Genomic DNA, 18196 nt, shown 5'->3' with positions numbered 1-18196 from the left:
ACACAATAAGATTAGGCTAGAAAGCAAACTTATAAATGTAATTTAACTGCAGGGCTAAAACACAGAAATGTCTAAAAATTATGTTGCTTACCTCTCCCTATGTTGACACATAGGGAGATATGTTGACACGCTTATCTTGCCTTTCTTTGCTCTATACGTTGAGCACTTCCATTTCATCGAGCTGTTCGTAACTTGTTCCGTATTCTTTACAGGTGAGCAATATGAAAAGCAACAATAGTAGACGACACTGGACGAGACAACACTGGGCTGACGCTACGGAGCACTGAAGATATGAAGAATTTAAGTTGAAGAAATGGCTGAATCCAACCATAGAATACATTTATGTAAAGATATATTTTTTAACCAACCACATATTTAAGGTAAAACTGTGAGCTGATGTAAAGAGATTAATTAGTGAGCTATCTATGATACCACAGGTGCCATAAAAAACACATGACTTTTGGGGAATTATTGCTTAATTTGTATCGTTTTTATATGATTTGTCAAACAAATGTACAACAACACTGTTAGTACAGGGTGGCAAATGCGATTCTTTCAAATTCTCATGTTTCTGAAAAACAGTCAACCAGGTTTAAGTGTTTGTTTGTCATCTGATTTAAGATATAAACTCGAAATTAGGTCGGAGTTGCAGTTATGGATGATAACAATTTGCAATATTTTGTAAATGTATAACTCCGACAGGTTTTACCACTATTCCATAGATTTCTTACTGTTGCTGTCGAGTGGCTTTTGTATTGTTTTTGTTTTTGGAGCAGGCCAATCAGATATGTTTCTTTTATTTGATACATGAGTTATAATAATGCACACTGCCTTAGCTGATTGGATGACCTCTCAGAGGAGCTCATTCAAACTGTCAACGCAGCATGTAGCTAACAACAAAACAAACATGTTCAGCAGCAACGCTAGCTGGACAAATGAGGCTAAACTCATTAAATCTGATGCTGGGATGTGATTTTGTCTGCTGAGGGACTTAGTTTGCAAATATGTACACTGTCTACATATAAATTGTCAGTTAAATATAAGATATAGGAGGATTGGTTCTAGTATCTTGGTTTAAAATACACTGAGAAAGATGTAACATAGAGACTTCCAAATCACTCAAATTCAAAGGTTTACACTGGCAAGGGCATTGAACAAATTGTGTTTACTACCAATGGTTTATGAATTAAGGTTCGACCATAGATCATTCGCCATTGTTTCATTTATTAGCTCTCACACACAAATCTCTCTGTGTGACTTGCACACCGACATACACACTCCTGATGTATTTCCTGAGCGTGCGTGAAACTTAACTCAGTCACTTTGGGAAAAAGGTGGCAAGCCAATCTAAAATCATAAATGTGTGAAATATGTCTAGTTTGATTTTTGAGCAAGTTCATAGCAGTGATTTTGCATGGTGGTGATGCATAATAAAGTGTTGACACAATATCACAATTTTTGCCTATGAACTCCTTTTTCTCTTTCTTTTTCCATTCCAGGACGGCACACTTCAATTGGCTTGGTTTGGCAGTGCACATTTATTATCTGTCATAAATGCACTGTTGGCTGCCCTCAACCTATTGTCTATAATTCATCACATAGAGCCACCATCTGAGGTAACATAAAAGCAGCCATCCAGCACTGAACCTCATTCATGTGAAAATTAGGACGGAGAATCTTGCTCTCAAGCTCATGCAATATTATCAGCGTATGAATTAACTCATATTAGTCTTTATTAGTAGTATTACTATTAGTACTCCATAGAAACATGAACACAGGCCCTTGCGTTCACCGCTCAAGGACAGTGTTTACAGCATCCATAATGATAGATAATTATCACAATCTAGTCAAATTAAGTCTTCATGCAATTTGTCCTTTCTGTATCTTGTCTTTATTGTGATTACTCTATCAGCTTAGTTAGCAACGCAGCTATAATAACCAAGCAATTTCAGGATATCTTTTGTCTTGTCTCGATACATGACTGCACCCTGGTGTTAAAACATGGGGAATGCAGTTGTGTCAGCGGCTAGACGTCTGATTTACTGAGTCACGTATGCAAACTTTGTCTCCTGTATTCCCCTCTGTGAAAAATAGTGTTAATCTTGGCTTAGAATTATAATTTGGTGAGTAGAAATAATAAAAAAACATTATTTCTCAATAAATCTTAATGTTACAGGCTCAGCAGGGTGATTGAGATTCATTTTTTCACATAGAAAAATGAAGAATAACATTTACTACTAATTCCATTAAGCATTTAGTATAGGAAATGCCCATGAATGAATAAATAATAGTATGAATGGCGATCACAAATTGACAACAGCCCAAGATGACCTCTTCAAATGTCTCCTTGTTGTCCGACCAATAGTCCAAAAATGTCTTTTTTATTTGATTCAATGGTTCTATTAGCTCTAGAACATTGCAACTCACAACATATAGTGTTGTCTAATATTATGTACTAAAAAGTATAATGGCAGGTTTTCAGAATTATTGTCTTTTATTTTATTATGATTTAGGCTATTATGTGCCTATGTACTCCTCTACAGTATTTTTTTTTAATAATAGCTCTACATATGATCTTTTATTAATTTTAGATGATGGTGGATTGAGTCAACGTTGCGTTGAATTAATATTTATTAGATTTGGACAAATTATTGCGTTTCTCTGTGGGAAAGCTGATGTGACACGGAGCGACAGGACGGAAAGCTGTCTGCTGTTCTGAATTATCAACGCATCAAAACGCGATTGGCCAAAATCACGACAGATGTCACTGGCGGACCAATCCGCTGCAACACCGATGACGCGCCGTCCAATCAGCTTCCCTCTTTCAGCTCCTCGTTTACTAGGCGTTTTGAGGGTGGGGTGACTCAGCCGGAAAACAGCAAATTTTAACACCTTGTAACCTGCGGATTGGAGTTCACTGGTGAGTCACATTTGCTTTGCCGGACAATTCCCGGTCTATTATTTGGTTTTAAACGTACAATATGGTGTGTAAGCGGAAAAAACCGGATCGTTTTGACGTGTTTCGGTGGTTCGTACGGTGATGTTACCCCGGGGTCAGCGCATATGTCTGCTGTCACTATTCTGACAAAGTGTCGGCAGCGACAAAATTAGCTTACTGTAACTCGGCGGTTAGCTGAACAACATGTACTATCGTCACCATAAGTAACGTCTGGCTTCATAAAACACTCTTTCTTTGCTTTGGCATAGTTTGACTGTGTAGTAGCTTGCTTACCGTTTAGCTGTCATTTCTAACACGACGCCGAGTTAGCTTCATCAACGAGATTTACTAGCTAGCTGCTTCGTTGCGGACTTGCTTTAAAAAATCGCAGATTTAGCGAGACTGCGTCGTGTTATCCCCCTCATCAGTTACGACAGCTATTTCTGATCAGTGATGTGCACCGGGGACAGACGAGAAGAAGAAGAAGAAGAAGGGACCTCTTTTGTCTTGGCCGCCAAATTTCCCCTGTCAAGTCGCAAATGAGAGCTTTTCTTCCCACACATGTGATATCTAAAGGGATGTCTTAAAAGATACTCATTTAGGATGTGAGGCTAGCAGTGCTCCCTCCTCTCTGGTCCTGGCCCTCCATGCTCTCATTTTGGTTAAATATGAGGTTCCCCTCAAAGTGTTTGCGACTTAAAAAAAAAACCTTCTCATTGCCATTGTGCAACCTCAAATAACCAGCAAACCCTTTAAGCTATCCCACATGCAATCCAGATAAGGATGACCTCCTTGCTATTTTTTGAATATGGAGGGCTGGGTCTGCTGGGTGGAGCCGCCACCCCTCACCCACCCACTTGATCACCCAGCTTGGTGAGATATGGATGGATAGAGCAAGCACAGCTCTTACACATAAGAGCCCAGTGATTGATTGTAGCCTCGCATATAGCATTAACAGACTGCTTCCCCAAGCTGTGCATTACCAACATCTTACTCCACCCTCACAAAATGGAAAGCAACATGTACATAAAAGCAGCTGGTCAGAGCTAGATGATCTTGCTTGCATGCTGTGTGTCTGGATAGCTACCAAACCCACTCAGTGCCAACAAATACATAATTAAAATACAAAACATAACATTTGTGGTCATTGTTTCCCAAACATACAACACTGAACTTGATACATAATTTGACTGCAGTCTCATTTTTTCCCATTCTTAACCCCTTTTAAGTAGGCCTACTGCATATTTTATATCTAACTCACCAGTCTTGGCATATTTTGAGAAGAAGAAGGAGAATTGTAATCACATACAATCACACAATGTACAATGAGTTAAACTCGTTCTCTGCATTTAACCCATCCCGAGGGAGCAGTGGGCAGCCAACATACAGCACCCGGCGGGAACCAACTCCAGATTCTAAGCCAGACTGGAGAATTAACCCAATGTGCATGTTAAGATGGTGGTGGAGACCGGAGTATCTGAGGGAAAACCCACGCAAGCGCAGGGAGGACATGCAAACTCCACACAGAGAGGCCCTAACCCCAGCGGGATTCAAACCCTGGAGCTTTTTGCTGTGATTTTTTTTTATACTGCATTTAAAATGTAAAAAAAAAAAGCAGCACCCTGATTTGTTTCAGATGCAGAGGTCGTCCGGCAAGAAAAGTTGAACCCCAGTCAACACGGGGCAGCATTTTCTGGCAATGCACTGCACTGGCCAATGAAACTACAGGTCGACCGACAGTGTATTTTTAAAGGCCGATATACTATCATAATTTCAAGCAGGAAAAAGCTGATAACAGAAATATCTGGTGATATTATCAGCGGTTAATCATGCGCGCATGGCCCTCAAATGATCAATTATGGCCATTGCACCTATGGCTGTAACCAATGACCATTGCTTGCTAGTGAAACAGGGACAGCATGCTTTTGGCAGAGCAGCAGCAATCTTTAGTCTAATGTATTAAAAATACCATTCTATAACCAACAACCTTTGTCACGCTCAAAATGTATAAATAAAGCTGTCTTATATTAAGATAACTTGATTTAGATATAAATGATCTCAGGCACACAATGACATTACTTGGACTTTGAGAGGCTCAGTGTAAAATGGTTTTGTAAATCCCTGCGTGAGTGGTGAAGCCAAATTCAGCCAGTAATTATAGTTTGTTAAACGTCCTTGTAGTGCTGATTAATTGGTCGACCTTTAGTTTAAACTTGTCTCACCGGTACCTGACACTGTAACACTATGCTGTTTTTTGTATGAAAGCCTAGTAATACATTGACAGACAGCTTTCTCACACCAGTCTTTCTTTTCAAAATGTTGTTGAGGAGATGCTCAAACTTCTGTGCTTTTGTTGCAATATAACTGCAGCTATGTCTTTGATTTTTCATTTTTTGGACATAAATGCTAGCCTTTTGTCAGGAGCACCAAGGAGGACAACCCCTCTACAGGTGATGGCGTAAGCAAAAAAACGACCCAAAGGGCACTCGTCTCTTTTCTTATGGCCTAATATTCATGTATTTAATTCTCAAGCTTCACAGTTGAATCATTTATTTTAGAGAGGACATGCACGCTTCACCTGTGTGGTGACACTTCAAGGCCTGTCAGACTGGGAAGTGACAAGTTCATTTCAATGACAGCCTGGTGATAGCTTTGCCACCCAAGCGGCACATTATGGGGGGTGCAATTGCTGTCCATGTCAACGAGCACATCCCGCATCACCCTGAAGTTTCACCATGGAACACTTTTGCCTCTGTGCTCGATGTCATGATTGTGATGAGACGAATATGCTGCACTTTCCAGTCTGAGAGGGCCTTAGCATTTCTGTAGTAGAAATGTAGCATTGCATGCTTTTTGTTCCTGGTAGAGACATTTCTAGTGTCCACAGTTCGGTCATTTAATGGCATTAGTGCTTGGTTATGTCTTGTGCTTGGCTCTGCAGGAATTTGTGTAAAGACTAGAGAGTACTTTTGACCTAGTAGAGGCTGAATATTTATCCTTTAAGAATACACTAGAGATGGATATCCTGCCTTAATGTCACTGCCTTGATTTATTTCTAATATTTTCACAACGTTGAAAAGAATGGCTTTAATGCACTTTCAGTACAATTGTGAATTATTGCAGTCAAATGTGGAATCCGTGGCACATACATCCGCTTTGCTGACATGTGACTTTTTAAAGCACCAGCATGATTAGTTTAAGCTGAATGAATGAGAGTGAGGACGTAAAATATGGCCACAATTTCACAGTGAAACGCAGATGGAATTGGGAACATGTGTTGTAACGTCTTCAAAGCATAGCTTTACTGGAAATCCTGTATCATTTAACAGAAGGCAACCTCATCTAGCTGTTGCTATGCATACAGAGAGTGAAAATCCTGTTCAGTAACCATGAGTGTAGTGAAAATTGGATTAACTTACATAACAAGATAAAACTCAAAATGGAGGTCAATACTGTTGGGTAAAATTAATCAGACTTCATGTCTTTATGTCTGTGAGATTTATCAGAGATCTATTTAATAGACCTCAACTTTCGCCTGATGGTGGCACTAGAGGAACAATTTTAAGTGAGCACACAGATCAAGTGTGAGTATTTCACATGCCTTACCCAATTTCAAAGCATTGAATGACAGTTCAATATATTCTTTGCCATTTTCACAGCAAAAGGGATTGCTGGTTCTGCAGCTGGAGGTAGAAAGGTACACTGGAAGATTAAATTTCTGTTGAAAAGTCGTGTTAAGGGCTAATAAAAGATGCTTCTATGGTCGGGCTTCAATGAGCTTTTACCAGAAGAAGCACAAAAGGTGTGTTGGACAAAACATTATGCCTTGTGACCTGGCTGACATTTACAAAACTACCTGTTGAACTCGTCTTGACTCCAGAAACGATAGTGTTGACTCACAAAAAAGCCGACCTTTGGACTCATGGTGGAGCTGGATGGATTATTGTATTGATCTCAAAATCTCTATGACTGACTGAAAAACTAAAGAGACTGCCGAAAGGGAAAATGTGGTCTTTTTTTTTTTATAAATTAAGCAAGATAAGGTGAAGGCAACTCGCACACCACTTGCTTTGGGAATTAAATCCTCCCAAAATTAATTCTAGCTATAAAAAAACAAAACAAATTCCTGCACACACTTTTCACCACTGCATTGATTAATTTATTAAAAAAGGTTGATGCGTTAGTCACAGAGACCTTTTGTCTTGTGGAAGTGTGTGCAGGAACTTACTCTTTTTTGCTGGAATTAGACTTTTTAAATGAAGCAACAAAACAACGACACAAATAAGTACATTTTTGGTATAATAATTAAAATGCAGGAAAAAAATCAAGGCAGTAAAACAGCTTTACAGCTTCATAGAAGTGCTGTATGTTTGCCCTGAGGCCTTTGCTGTCAGGGTGTCAGGGTCCTGACAGCAAAGGCAAAGCTCCATTAGTAGAGTTAGAAGCCGTATTAATGGCTGGGCTTCTTGCATAAAATTCCTGCATAAAACATTGTAGCTGTGTTGTATTAGCTTGTGGTGCAGCGCTTTGTCAGTTTCCCATCATGCCTGTTATACCTGCTGGTCCACAAACAGTAGCTATATATCACTGATTACTAACCATGCTCGTAAAAGGCTGGACTGAGTTGGCGTAATGATTCACAGGACATGTGGATATGTTGTCATTCCCACAATTTAGCAAATTTAGATTTCGGCAAAAAGAAGTTTTAGTTGCCAATGTATCTTTTTTTTAATGTAGTAATAGACTTAAATGGGACAGTGTAGTTTCCTCTGACCCATTCAGAGCGGTTTGTTCAGCAGAATATACAACACAAAACAACAGATGTGGAAACACAAATAAGGGATAGTTTAGCAACCACAGGACTGCATTGTTCAGATTTTTTAAAAAACATATGTACTAAATTAAGATCCTTGTAAGAATAAGGCTTATTGTTACCCCCACACTGGATATTTGTAAATTCATACATACACATTGTGGAGCTAAATGATTAGTTGAATGATTTATTAGATGAGTGTTCCTGCATGCTTTAGCTATTCCCCTGCAACAACACACCTGATAAAAATAATTGGCTCATCATCAAGCTCTGCTGAAGCCTGACATCGACTCATTCATTTGAATCAGGTGTGTTGGGGCAGGGAAACTTCTATGAGCTGGTTGACAGAAAATTATTTTGATTGAAAAAATTTACTGGTTTCAGCTTCTCAAATATAATTATTAGCTGGCTTTCAAAATAATCTGTGATGGTAAATTGCATTGGGGCTAAGTGATCTGGCTTTAAAATAATGTATTTTTAGGCTATATTGCGATACATGATCTACTGGTATATCTTAATATTATGAAATCTCCTCAAAAGCACATTATAAATGCTAGAACTGAGTGACAAAAGCAAATTTGATATTTTTGACCACATATCTCGGTGTCAATATTGTGACATGACTATTGGTACTTTCATTAAAGATTACCAATAATAGATTTTTGATAATCAGTTATGTGGATATAATGATTAAGTGGGGTAAAGATAAGTATTAGCTGAGGTAGAAGAGTCTGGTAAGTTCAGAAAACTACATCCTTTAACTGTAATACAGCTTTTAAAACCAGGAAAATACACTTATGCCACGTCACGATATCACGATATCCAAAACGATATCATAAGTATACTATAGCAATAGCAAATTTGGTGCTAAATTGAATATATTTGGGTTTTGTAATGTTGGTGAGACAAAACAAGAAGTGTGCATGATATTTTATAATTTAAAAAACAATCTGTAGATCACACAAAAATAAAAATAAGGATTACTTTCATCATCTATTAGTCCTGTTATTTTCTTGATTACTGGTTTATTGATTGTCAGGAAACATGGAAAAAATCACAAGCACAGTGTACTCACATTTGAAAGGCTTGAATCAGAGAATTTGTGCTTAGAAAGACTTCACATAATTAATGGGTTATCAGAATGGTTGCTGATGAAATTTCTGTCGATTTGCCTAATTGATCAATCAATAAATAGTTCTGCAACTATTATTTAAATGACAGTACAGCTGGAGCAGTTTAAGTGAAGTAGTTTAATACTTTGATTGATTCAAATGGTTAGTAATCAAAACATTTTACTGCCTCATACCATTATGCTACCATCATTGTCACCACTTTGATCTATTAGGATCTGCCTGCTTTTTCTTTCGTCTTTTGCACCCACATCTGTTGGATGTCGTAGTGCTGAGAAACAAATAATAATGTTTAGATGTGAAGGTGAAACTGGGTGGGCTGCATTTTCCTTTCAGTCAAATCAGTACTTTCCAGTTGATTGGGTATTGTCTCTGATCATTTTGATGAGTGCCATTAAGTCGATCTGCACCTCAAAAGCGAGAGGCATAAAGCATTGATCTGACCAACAATGGTGCTTTTTAGCACAAGTGATCAATGTAATTTGGTGGACTGAAATAGCCCACCATAAGGAACAGGCAGCCAGCCCCATCAGTCACGTGGTACACGGTGCAGCAACGTCATTAGGGCAGAGATTTGTGAAGAATAAGCAGACAGAAGGAAAGAGCCCCGGAGGTGCGGCACTTTCTTAGCATTTGCATCGTTCCTGTTGTTTTCTTTTCCCGACCAGAGAGAGAACAGAGTATCTGTTCAACATTTTAGAGACCCAAATGCCCGGTCCCACCCAAGCCCTTTCCCCAAATGGAGAGAATAACAACGACATCGTCCCGGACAACGGATCCAACATCATTCCTTACAGGAAAAATACAGTGCGGGGAGAGCGCGCCTACAGGTAAATCAGTGTAACGTCGCATTTGCTTTGATGTACGAAAAAAAAAAGCCCATATAAAAGACAAAACACTGCTGCAGACAAGAAACCTGCACTGGCCTTGGTCCTCCTCCTCGTCGTGTGCTGGTTTTGCTTTGCACCCATCCGCTCCTCTTCTCCCTGTTGTCTCTCCTGTCATGTTAGCTCTCTGTACGTGTCTGACACCATGGCGCAAATCGCTCCCAAGTTAGCTTAAACCCTCGCTCCTGCTGGTGTGCAACCACCCGCAAATTATTGCCAGCACCCGGATACGTGCTGTCAAGTGTTTCGGTGTGCAGCAGTGTAAAGGATTTCATGTGGAGGAGCGGATCTAAAAAAAGGGGTCCAGCTTTTTAAATGACAGGCAGACAGCCGCCCCTGCTCCCGCCGCTCCTGCTGCTAGAATATTCCTATCGTGACATGACACTTCGCAGCTACCTTGTAATCCCTAAAATCAGGATGTGTGGTGCGTTTGGGTTGATGTTTTCTTGTGTGGATCACCCCACGAGCTGCTACACGAGTCCGATTCCCACCCACCCACCCCCTGTTTGAAATCAGCCATCAGCCCAGCCCTGGTGTCGGCTGGCCGGCTTGCTGGCTAATATCCCTGCCCGGCTAACAAAGCATGCTAGCAGCTCATACATCCGCTTTGTTGACATGAGATCGGCTGGCCCAGTTTCCTTCCTCCCTCCCAGAGAATCAGTCAACCGAGGCTCTGTCCTGCAGTGATGTGATAGTCCAACTTTAATGCTGCTGAAGGGTTATTATTATCCTGCATACCCTGGTGTCGGTTAGCTGGTGATAGTGATGGTGGTGATGATTTAGCATGGTTTTAATAGCATATCAGAGGCTGCTATAACAGGGCTGTATCAATGCAGATGTCCTGCTGTTCTCTATCAGTGAAGTAGGCTCAAATTGTTATGCTGCAGGACTGCACATGTGATAATTATACGAATATTAGTAAGTATTACTGTATTATACATCTCAATGTTAGGACTAGGGATTGACTGACGTGCCTTTTTCAGGGCTGGTAAGAACACTGATTATTAGTAATCAAGGAGACTGATGAAAATATTGTGAACTGATGTAGTAAAAGTAAAAATCTCAGTGTCAGAATTTAGACTAACCAGTGAGGAAATGTACCTAACGACTACTGTACTTAGGTTCAGTTTTGGGATGCTTTACTTTTCCGTTTTCTGCTACTTTATACTTCGTCTCCACTACATTTATTTGATGACTTTAGTTACTAGAAGCTTGTGTTGAGGGGCTATTATGATGTGTAACCAGTCAGATAGTGTTGTGGGTACGGTGTTGAGTACGACCACAGAGAGCTAACTACAGATAGAAGAAGGATGCTGCATCAGAGCCAAAATATTGCATTTTTAAAATAATTTACTTTATTGGCAGTCAGACACAAAAACACAGATACTGATAGTCAGAAATGCTGAATATCGGCCCTGATAATCGGCCAAGCAGATAATCAGTCGATCCCTAATTTGAACTCTATAGTATCTAATCAGTTACGGAGCAAACATACCCTTTATTTGACTGGCAGTTAAAAAACACGACACACATGTTGACAGGCAACCTGGAGACAAGGTGTTGCGTTTGTAGAACTGATAGTAAAATTTCTCTCTGCATGATCAATTGAATTGCTTTGTTGCACGAAAGGGTTGAGATGTACTTAGGCAGGCTTTAATATACTTGTCCTGGCTGTTCAGGTATATCCAGTGTGGGGAAACACTGTGAACGAAGCTGCTTAAGAGTTAACAAATAAAATTGTAAGCATTTATTAATTGTGTTGTGGCTTTGCTGTGTAACTGCTTAATCTGTAGTTTAAGGATCAAAGTTTGAGTTCTTGATACATTTTTATGGCACTTGATACGCTTTTGGTTTGGTATACTGTAGGCCTGAATATCCTCAGTGCAAATGGGGCAGGTGCTCTGGGGCCTCTGTTTTGCAAGCAGGTAAAATAACATCTTTCTAATTCAACCATGCAGCAGCTTCTGTTTACCATACAGGTAAAATCAAATCAAAGAAAGGCCCACAAGGCCTTCTTCAACCAAGATATTAATATAGCATAGGTGTACTGGTCTGTACTGTATATTCTATACTACATTCTTTGCTCCCCAAGCAAAGCAGATTTGTGGTATGAAGTGCAAAGATATTTTGATATTTGATGTACCAGAGAATTTGGGCTCTGGATTCAACTTTTTGAATGTGAATATTTGCTTTACTAAGTGACTATGTTTGAGTTTTGGACTGTTGTCCAGAGAAAACAAGACATTTAAAGCATCACCACAGGCTCTGGGAAATTATGATGACCACTGTCTGACATTTTATGGACCATCAATTAATTGATTAATCAACTTAATAATCAGCAGTTGAATCCATAACGTGTGTAAGATACTGCACCCCCACAGATTTTACACTCATGAGGCAATTATCAAGATGAATATGTAAAGTTTTGGCCACTGCAAAATTAACTTGCATTTACACAAACATCACAAATCAGCATTCACACTCTGGTGGCAGAGGCTGCCATGCAAGGCACCACCTGCTCATCAGGAGCAACAAGCATTCATACACACCAAGAGCAATTTGGGGCTCAGTGTTTTGCTCAAATATACTCCGACATGTAGACTGCAGGGGCCGGGAAATCGAACCACCAAACTTCCCATTATTGGACAATCCACTCTGCCGCTTGAGCTGCTGCCGCCCAGTCAATGAAATTGTGTTATTTATGGAGCCATCACTACTTTGCGTCATCAGTCTAACCTTGTATGACAGAGGGCGCACTGTATTCAGGGGTCACACATTCACACATCAAAGAAGATGAGGTTAATTCACAGTGTAGAGGGAGCACTAGTACCGGTGGCATGCAGCGGCAAGGGGTCGGCTGTTGTTAATGGCCATTTGTAGATTTTTGTGCTTCTTTGTGGGTCGATCTAGCCATGTGGATACATGCTGAAGATCATATTATGATAAATAGTAAATGCTGGTGCAGTCTTCAGAAGCTTGATATGTGTTTACTGAATGTAATATTACCTGATTTGTTGCTGTTACTTAATAAACATCAGAACAATACGATTGGTCTGGTCGAACTGTTCCAATCGTTATTAATTGGTCTTTTGAGAGTATGTGTTTCATGTATGTCTTTTATTTTATGAGCGCTTTTATGGGCTTGTTCTAAAATGCACATGAAATGGCTGCTATATTCGTTCATCATGTTTTGAAATCCGAAACTGACGCATGAGGAAACGGCACCTTTCCACTCTGGATGCATTGCTTTTGTTTTGAAGTGTTGTTGTTTTTCTGTTGCAGTTGGGGGATGGCGGTCAACGTATATTCTACCTCAATAACCCAGGAGACTATGAGCAGGCATGACATCACTGCCTGGGTTAACGATATCCTCTGCCTAAACTATACGAAAGTGGAGCAGCTCTCCTCAGGTGAGAACAGAATGAAAAACTTTATCCCTCTATTCACCTTGTCCTGCTCTCGTTAAAGAAGCAGTTTGAGACTACACCTTCACCGGTAAAGCACAGCGTTCATATAATTTTCTTTGTAAGCTAGCAGTTAAAGCAACCTGTGGAAATGTGCTCACCTCTCCCTGGCCGAGAGTCGTCTGTCTAAAAATAAACGTATAGCCTCCCACGTTCTCCTGCTGTGACCAAGTAATCCAATTTCAGTCACTCTACTCTACAGTCACGCCTACAGAAACACCCTCCACCCCCCTTTTCTTAAGGTGTAGGCTGCTTGTTTGATGTAGATTACTACTTAGGTGCTCTGTAGTTGGGTTTATGCGAGTTTTATCTAATACCTGACCTACTGCCAGGCTCTGCTAGTGCCCTGTTTTTCAGTTGGATAAAGGTCTAAGTTAATATTAGCCATGTTTCTGAGAATGTGCATTAATAGTTTTCTTTTTAAGGAAACGGGGGCAGTGATCTGGGTACAGACAAAGCTCCCAAACCCTTTAAAAAAAAATTCTATCAGGCTTGATAAATCCCAGCTTGTATTTTTATTGTAGCCTTCTCATTTTTGAGCAGTGGCATGCATACTCAACTAACATTTTATTCTGTCTTCAGGAGCTGCCTATTGCCAGTTCATGGATCTGCTCTTCCCTGGCTGCATCAGTCTTAAAAAGGTCAAGTTTCAAGCTAAGCTGGAGCACGAGTACATTCACAATTTCAAACTGTTACAAGCGTCCTTCAAAAGGATGAATGTGGACAAGGTGTGTTTTCTTATTTTATACTTTGCACTGTATGTACTTCGAAGAAAAAACTGTGCGTTTTTACATTTTGATTCTCTCTCCCTCCTCTTCCTTGATGCAGATAATTCCTGTGGAGAAACTGGTCAAAGGCAGATTTCAGGACAATCTTGATTTCATCCAGTGGTTTAAGAAATTCTTTGATGCCAATTATGACGGTAAAGAGTATGACCCGGTGGCAGCCAGACAGGGTCAGGATGCCATTCCCCCACCTGACCCTGGTGAGCAGATCTTCAACCTGCCAAAGAAGTCCCACCATGCAGCCAGCTCCCCTACTGCAGGTAAGCATCATCTGTTCTTTTGATATCCAAGTGTAGGTGAAGTGTTTGCAGACACTGGCATGTTTTCATATTTATATACCTGGCCTTATGTACCTGTTCTCTGGTTATTATACGGTAATTTCCAAACACAGAACACAGAAGACTTGTGACATTTCCTGTGAGAGAGAAACTGAGTTATTATTACATTGTCAGGCATCCATCCCTGAGTAATAAACCCTTTTTCTGCTGCAGGAGCGTCAAGGTCGAGCTCAACAACCCCCAAGTCCTCAACACCAACATCTAGACCCTCGTCAGCCAAAAAGATCCCTGTACCATTGGCTCCTGCCAAAGGAGAGAAAGAACTGGAAGCACAGGTCACACAACTTACCGAGCAGGTGTGTTCATGCAAATTCTGATGGTTGCACGTCAAATTTGACTGTTATTCTGAAACCAACTATCAATAATGAGACATTCAGTTTAATATGCAGGACAAAGAGAAGTTTCAAATTCTCACTTTTGAGAAGCTGGAACCAGGGAATATTTTGCTTGAAAAATAATGAGACAATTACTCGATTATTAGAATTGTTGTCAATTAATTTTCTGCTGACTAATTGCTCTAGATGGCAGTGATACTGTAGAGAGGCAGTGTGCTTTCACAGAAGAGACTAGAGAAGTGCTAGAATCAGAGCTGGTGTGTAACACAAACCATCAAATGGTGCTACTTGTTAATATATTATTAATCTTTCTGTAGCCAGTTTATTAATGTCCTATACTAAAAACTACTTCCTCTTTTTAAGCTACCCCTTCACTAAAACGACTAGCTTGACCCACATACAACAGTAGCTGGTCTAAAAAATATGGTACAGTTTGGCTTTTTTTTGACGGGATTAATGATGTGTTGCCTGATCTTGACCTAATTCAGTATACCGTATATCCACATTAGAAGGCTTTATCAAACATGGAACCCTTCCATACTTGGCATCTTTAAAGCACCACAGCAGATCATCAGGAGCAGCTGGTGCAGAGACAGACAACAACCATTAACTAACTGTTTGGTGTTTTCTGTGACTGCTGTTCTTTAAACAGTGGAAGAAATGCAATGTAAATATGTCATCTGCCTGTCAGAAATGGTGCATTGGCACCATCTTTGCTCAGACTATCTCATCTTGATAGTGTTCATGTCCTACAGACCTCAATCCTATTTTGAATTTGTGGCAAAACCTAAAAACTCAGTCACTCATGGTTTTAAAAGAGCTCGAGCAGGTTGGGAAAAAAATAATGGTGGAAAAGAAAGACGTGGAATCAAGGTTGCTCAAACGCATCAAGGGAGATCGCTGCAGAGACGATTGTCATTAGGTTGTGTGTCTCTGCTTTGGATAGATGACTTGTCATGGCAGTTTTAATTTAGGTCTGAGGGTTGAACCTTTCCTCTGCGGCCACACTGCAGACTGGAATTACCAGCAACACTTAAACCAGAGTTTTGAAGTTGGGGAACATTTGTCAAAATGATGGACGGCCTTCAGATTTTTCCATCGTGTTGGAAAATATTCAGTGACCCCCTAGGATCTAATCTAGAGAAGTCCTAACATTTGTGAAGGTACAACCTGCAAGTGTATGGTAGTTTTACTTGACAAATGTCAAAATGGATCAATAGATTATTTTAGCAATAGTAAGATAGAGACTGAATGTTAGTCCATAGAATAATCAATTAAGCAGCTCACTCTGGACCTCTGATTACAGGAGATCTGTGCACTTTAGACTACTTCTTAGATAATCAATTGTCTTTAACCAGGATCCACATTGTTTTGTGTGTTGATATGGATGGTAAAAATAATGTTGTGGATTCTTCTTTTGTAGGTGAACACACTAAAGTTGGCACTGGAAGGAGTGGAGAAGGAGCGGGACTACTACTTCAGCAAGCTGCGAGAGGTGGAGCTGCTGTGCCAGGAGCAGGGTGAAGAAAACGCCCCTTTTGTCGATCGGCTAATGGAGGTCCTTTACGCCTCAGACGAACAGGTCAGCGACCCCAGATTGATCTGAACTGGGTTCAGGACAGTCAGATGCTGTTTTTATCCTGAGTTAGATAAGTTTTTGAAGCAGTGAACACTAGTGAAATGTCTTTGTGCCATTTTTCCTGGTGGTGAAGTCATGTGAAAGCTATAGTGCGGTTATAACAGATGAGAACAGTCTGTGTGTCATCACATGTTTGCCTCGGAGCAAAATGCAGTAGCATTTTTATTAAGCTGTTTCTGCCCCCTGTTTTTAGGAAGGAGCGGAGCTGGCTGAGGGCGATGGACAGGAAGCAGACCAGCAAGGCCACGAGGAGGCAACAGATGATCAGCAGGAGGAGCAGGATGAATACTGACTGCCTTCATCCTTCACCGCAGTCACACCCTTCTTTTTAATATGTGAGAACTGTTAAAGGATTTTTATTTTTCCTCATGGTTTAATTTTTTTGTCCTCTCCAAGACTGAGCACATGAAGCAACCTCCTGAATAGAAGCACCATCACAGTTTTTTATTTTTTGTATCCCTCCGCTCACTGTTCGATGTTTTTTGTGACTTTTGGTGAACTGCTGTGGCAGACGAGCTCAGACCATCACAGAAGTTTTCCGAGGACTGTGTGGGTGGAAAAATCAATTCAAAAGCTACAGTAGATGTGATGAAATGCTGAAGTTTAGACAGGTCACTGTTATCTGTCAGTGCAAGTGTTAACTTCCCGGCTTCTGTCCTTTTTATTTTCATTTTATTTTTTTGTTTTATTTTGCATATCAACAATATTAACCACAAGAATGCAATAAGCAAAGCCCTGAAAGGGCTCGTAGTAGCTCTTATTTAACCTCCTTCCATATGTTGCACTGACATTTGACTCTGTACTGGACAATCTGTCCATAGACCCTCACCATATTTATTATTATTATTAAGCCTTAGAAATAGTGCGAGATTCTGCATTGCATCCTCGTGAAGGAGGACGATACATTCAGTGAATTGTGAATAAAATGTAGTATAATGCCAATTTATGACTGTTTGACATCCTCACAAATTACAAGATTTCAGATAATCAGTGTGCTCAACAATGTGTTACTCACGCCATACAAGGTGCTTTGGTGATATAGTTTACTTGGTATACCATTATCATAGGGAAGGAAGAAACATTATTGTGAACTAGTCTTATTATGATGCAGCGTTTTAAGTTTTAAACCTCAGCTGGAACTTGTGGTCTGTTCAGATTTCAGAGTTTTTTTGTTTTTTAAACCACAGGTGTTAGGGAGACGAGTCAGTTCACTGAGTAATTTGCCATGCTATATTCCAGTAAGTACATTGTATACCCTTTCTTAATATTGCATTTACTAATATTGAACCGGGCAGTGCACCATAATGCTTTAGTCATATATAATTGTGTAAATGAAAAGGAATGTAAACATGTACTGTCAATAATTAATGAATGGTAAATGTTTTTTTTTCATGTCCCACTCATGATGCATTCCCCAAAAAACGTGTTGCATGTTTGCATTTTATTTGTGAATAACTTGACCTGCTTTTTACATATTTAATAAAAAACAAGTATGTTAAGTGAGCTTTTTGTATGGTTAACCTGCAATTTGAAAGTTGTTGAGATTCGGATGGATTTGCTGTAATAAAAATGCGTTTTGAGTCCACAGGAGTGTTGTCCTGTCACTCCAGCAGCAGCAACTAGACTTGGTCATAGTTAAGAAATTAAGTGATCTGCTGTAACTATCAAATATATATAAATTGTTAGTGTTTTAGTATGTCAATAGATGATAATTTACCATACCTGTTTTTGTATGCTGATGATACTCCATACAAGCAAACAGTGTTTGAAGAGGTACCCCTGCTTTTTACTTGGGTAAACCAACACTGTTTTCACCCAAGAAAAGTCAGAACAGGGCTGCACAAAATTGAAATATTATCGAAATTGC

The 18196-nt window shown here is 39.9% G+C and overlaps 1 protein-coding gene across 2 annotated transcripts; it reads left to right on the top strand.

The window, feature by feature from the left end:
• The first annotated feature begins 2886 nt into the window (after positions 1–2886).
• On the top strand, positions 2887–17914 carry mapre2 (microtubule-associated protein, RP/EB family, member 2). 2 transcript variants are annotated; one of them, XM_073492059.1, is made up of 7 exons: positions 2887–2920; positions 13051–13178; positions 13815–13960; positions 14061–14277; positions 14509–14651; positions 16114–16272; positions 16523–16702. In XM_073492059.1, exons 2-7 carry the CDS (start codon positions 13058–13060, stop codon positions 16619–16621), a joined length of 885 nt encoding a protein of 294 aa, XP_073348160.1. In that variant the 5' UTR covers positions 2887–2920; positions 13051–13057; the 3' UTR covers positions 16622–16702. The 2 variants fall into 2 exon arrangements, with proteins under 2 accessions (XP_073348160.1, XP_073348159.1); XM_073492058.1 differs by lacking the exon at positions 2887–2920 and adding an exon at positions 9445–9711 and having other exon boundaries at positions 16523–17914.
• The last annotated feature ends 282 nt before the right edge of the window (positions 17915–18196 follow it).

This window comes from Pagrus major, chromosome 21 (assembly GCF_040436345.1).
Source record: "Pagrus major chromosome 21, Pma_NU_1.0".
Lineage (NCBI taxonomy): Eukaryota > Metazoa > Chordata > Actinopteri > Spariformes > Sparidae > Pagrus > Pagrus major.
This window is presented reverse-complemented; position numbering and strand designations above follow the sequence as displayed.

Excerpts from the sequence above, each read along its gene's own strand:
- mapre2 (XM_073492058.1), top strand. The coding sequence starts at position 9,590 with ATGCCCGGTCCCACCCAAGCCCTTTCCCCAAATGGAGAGAATAACAAC. Across the intron at positions 13,961-14,060 it reads AAAGGATGAATGTGGACAAG|ATAATTCCTGTGGAGAAACT; the intron begins GTGTGTTTTCTT and ends TCCTTGATGCAG. Across the intron at positions 16,273-16,522 it reads TTTACGCCTCAGACGAACAG|GAAGGAGCGGAGCTGGCTGA; the intron begins GTCAGCGACCCC and ends CCCTGTTTTTAG.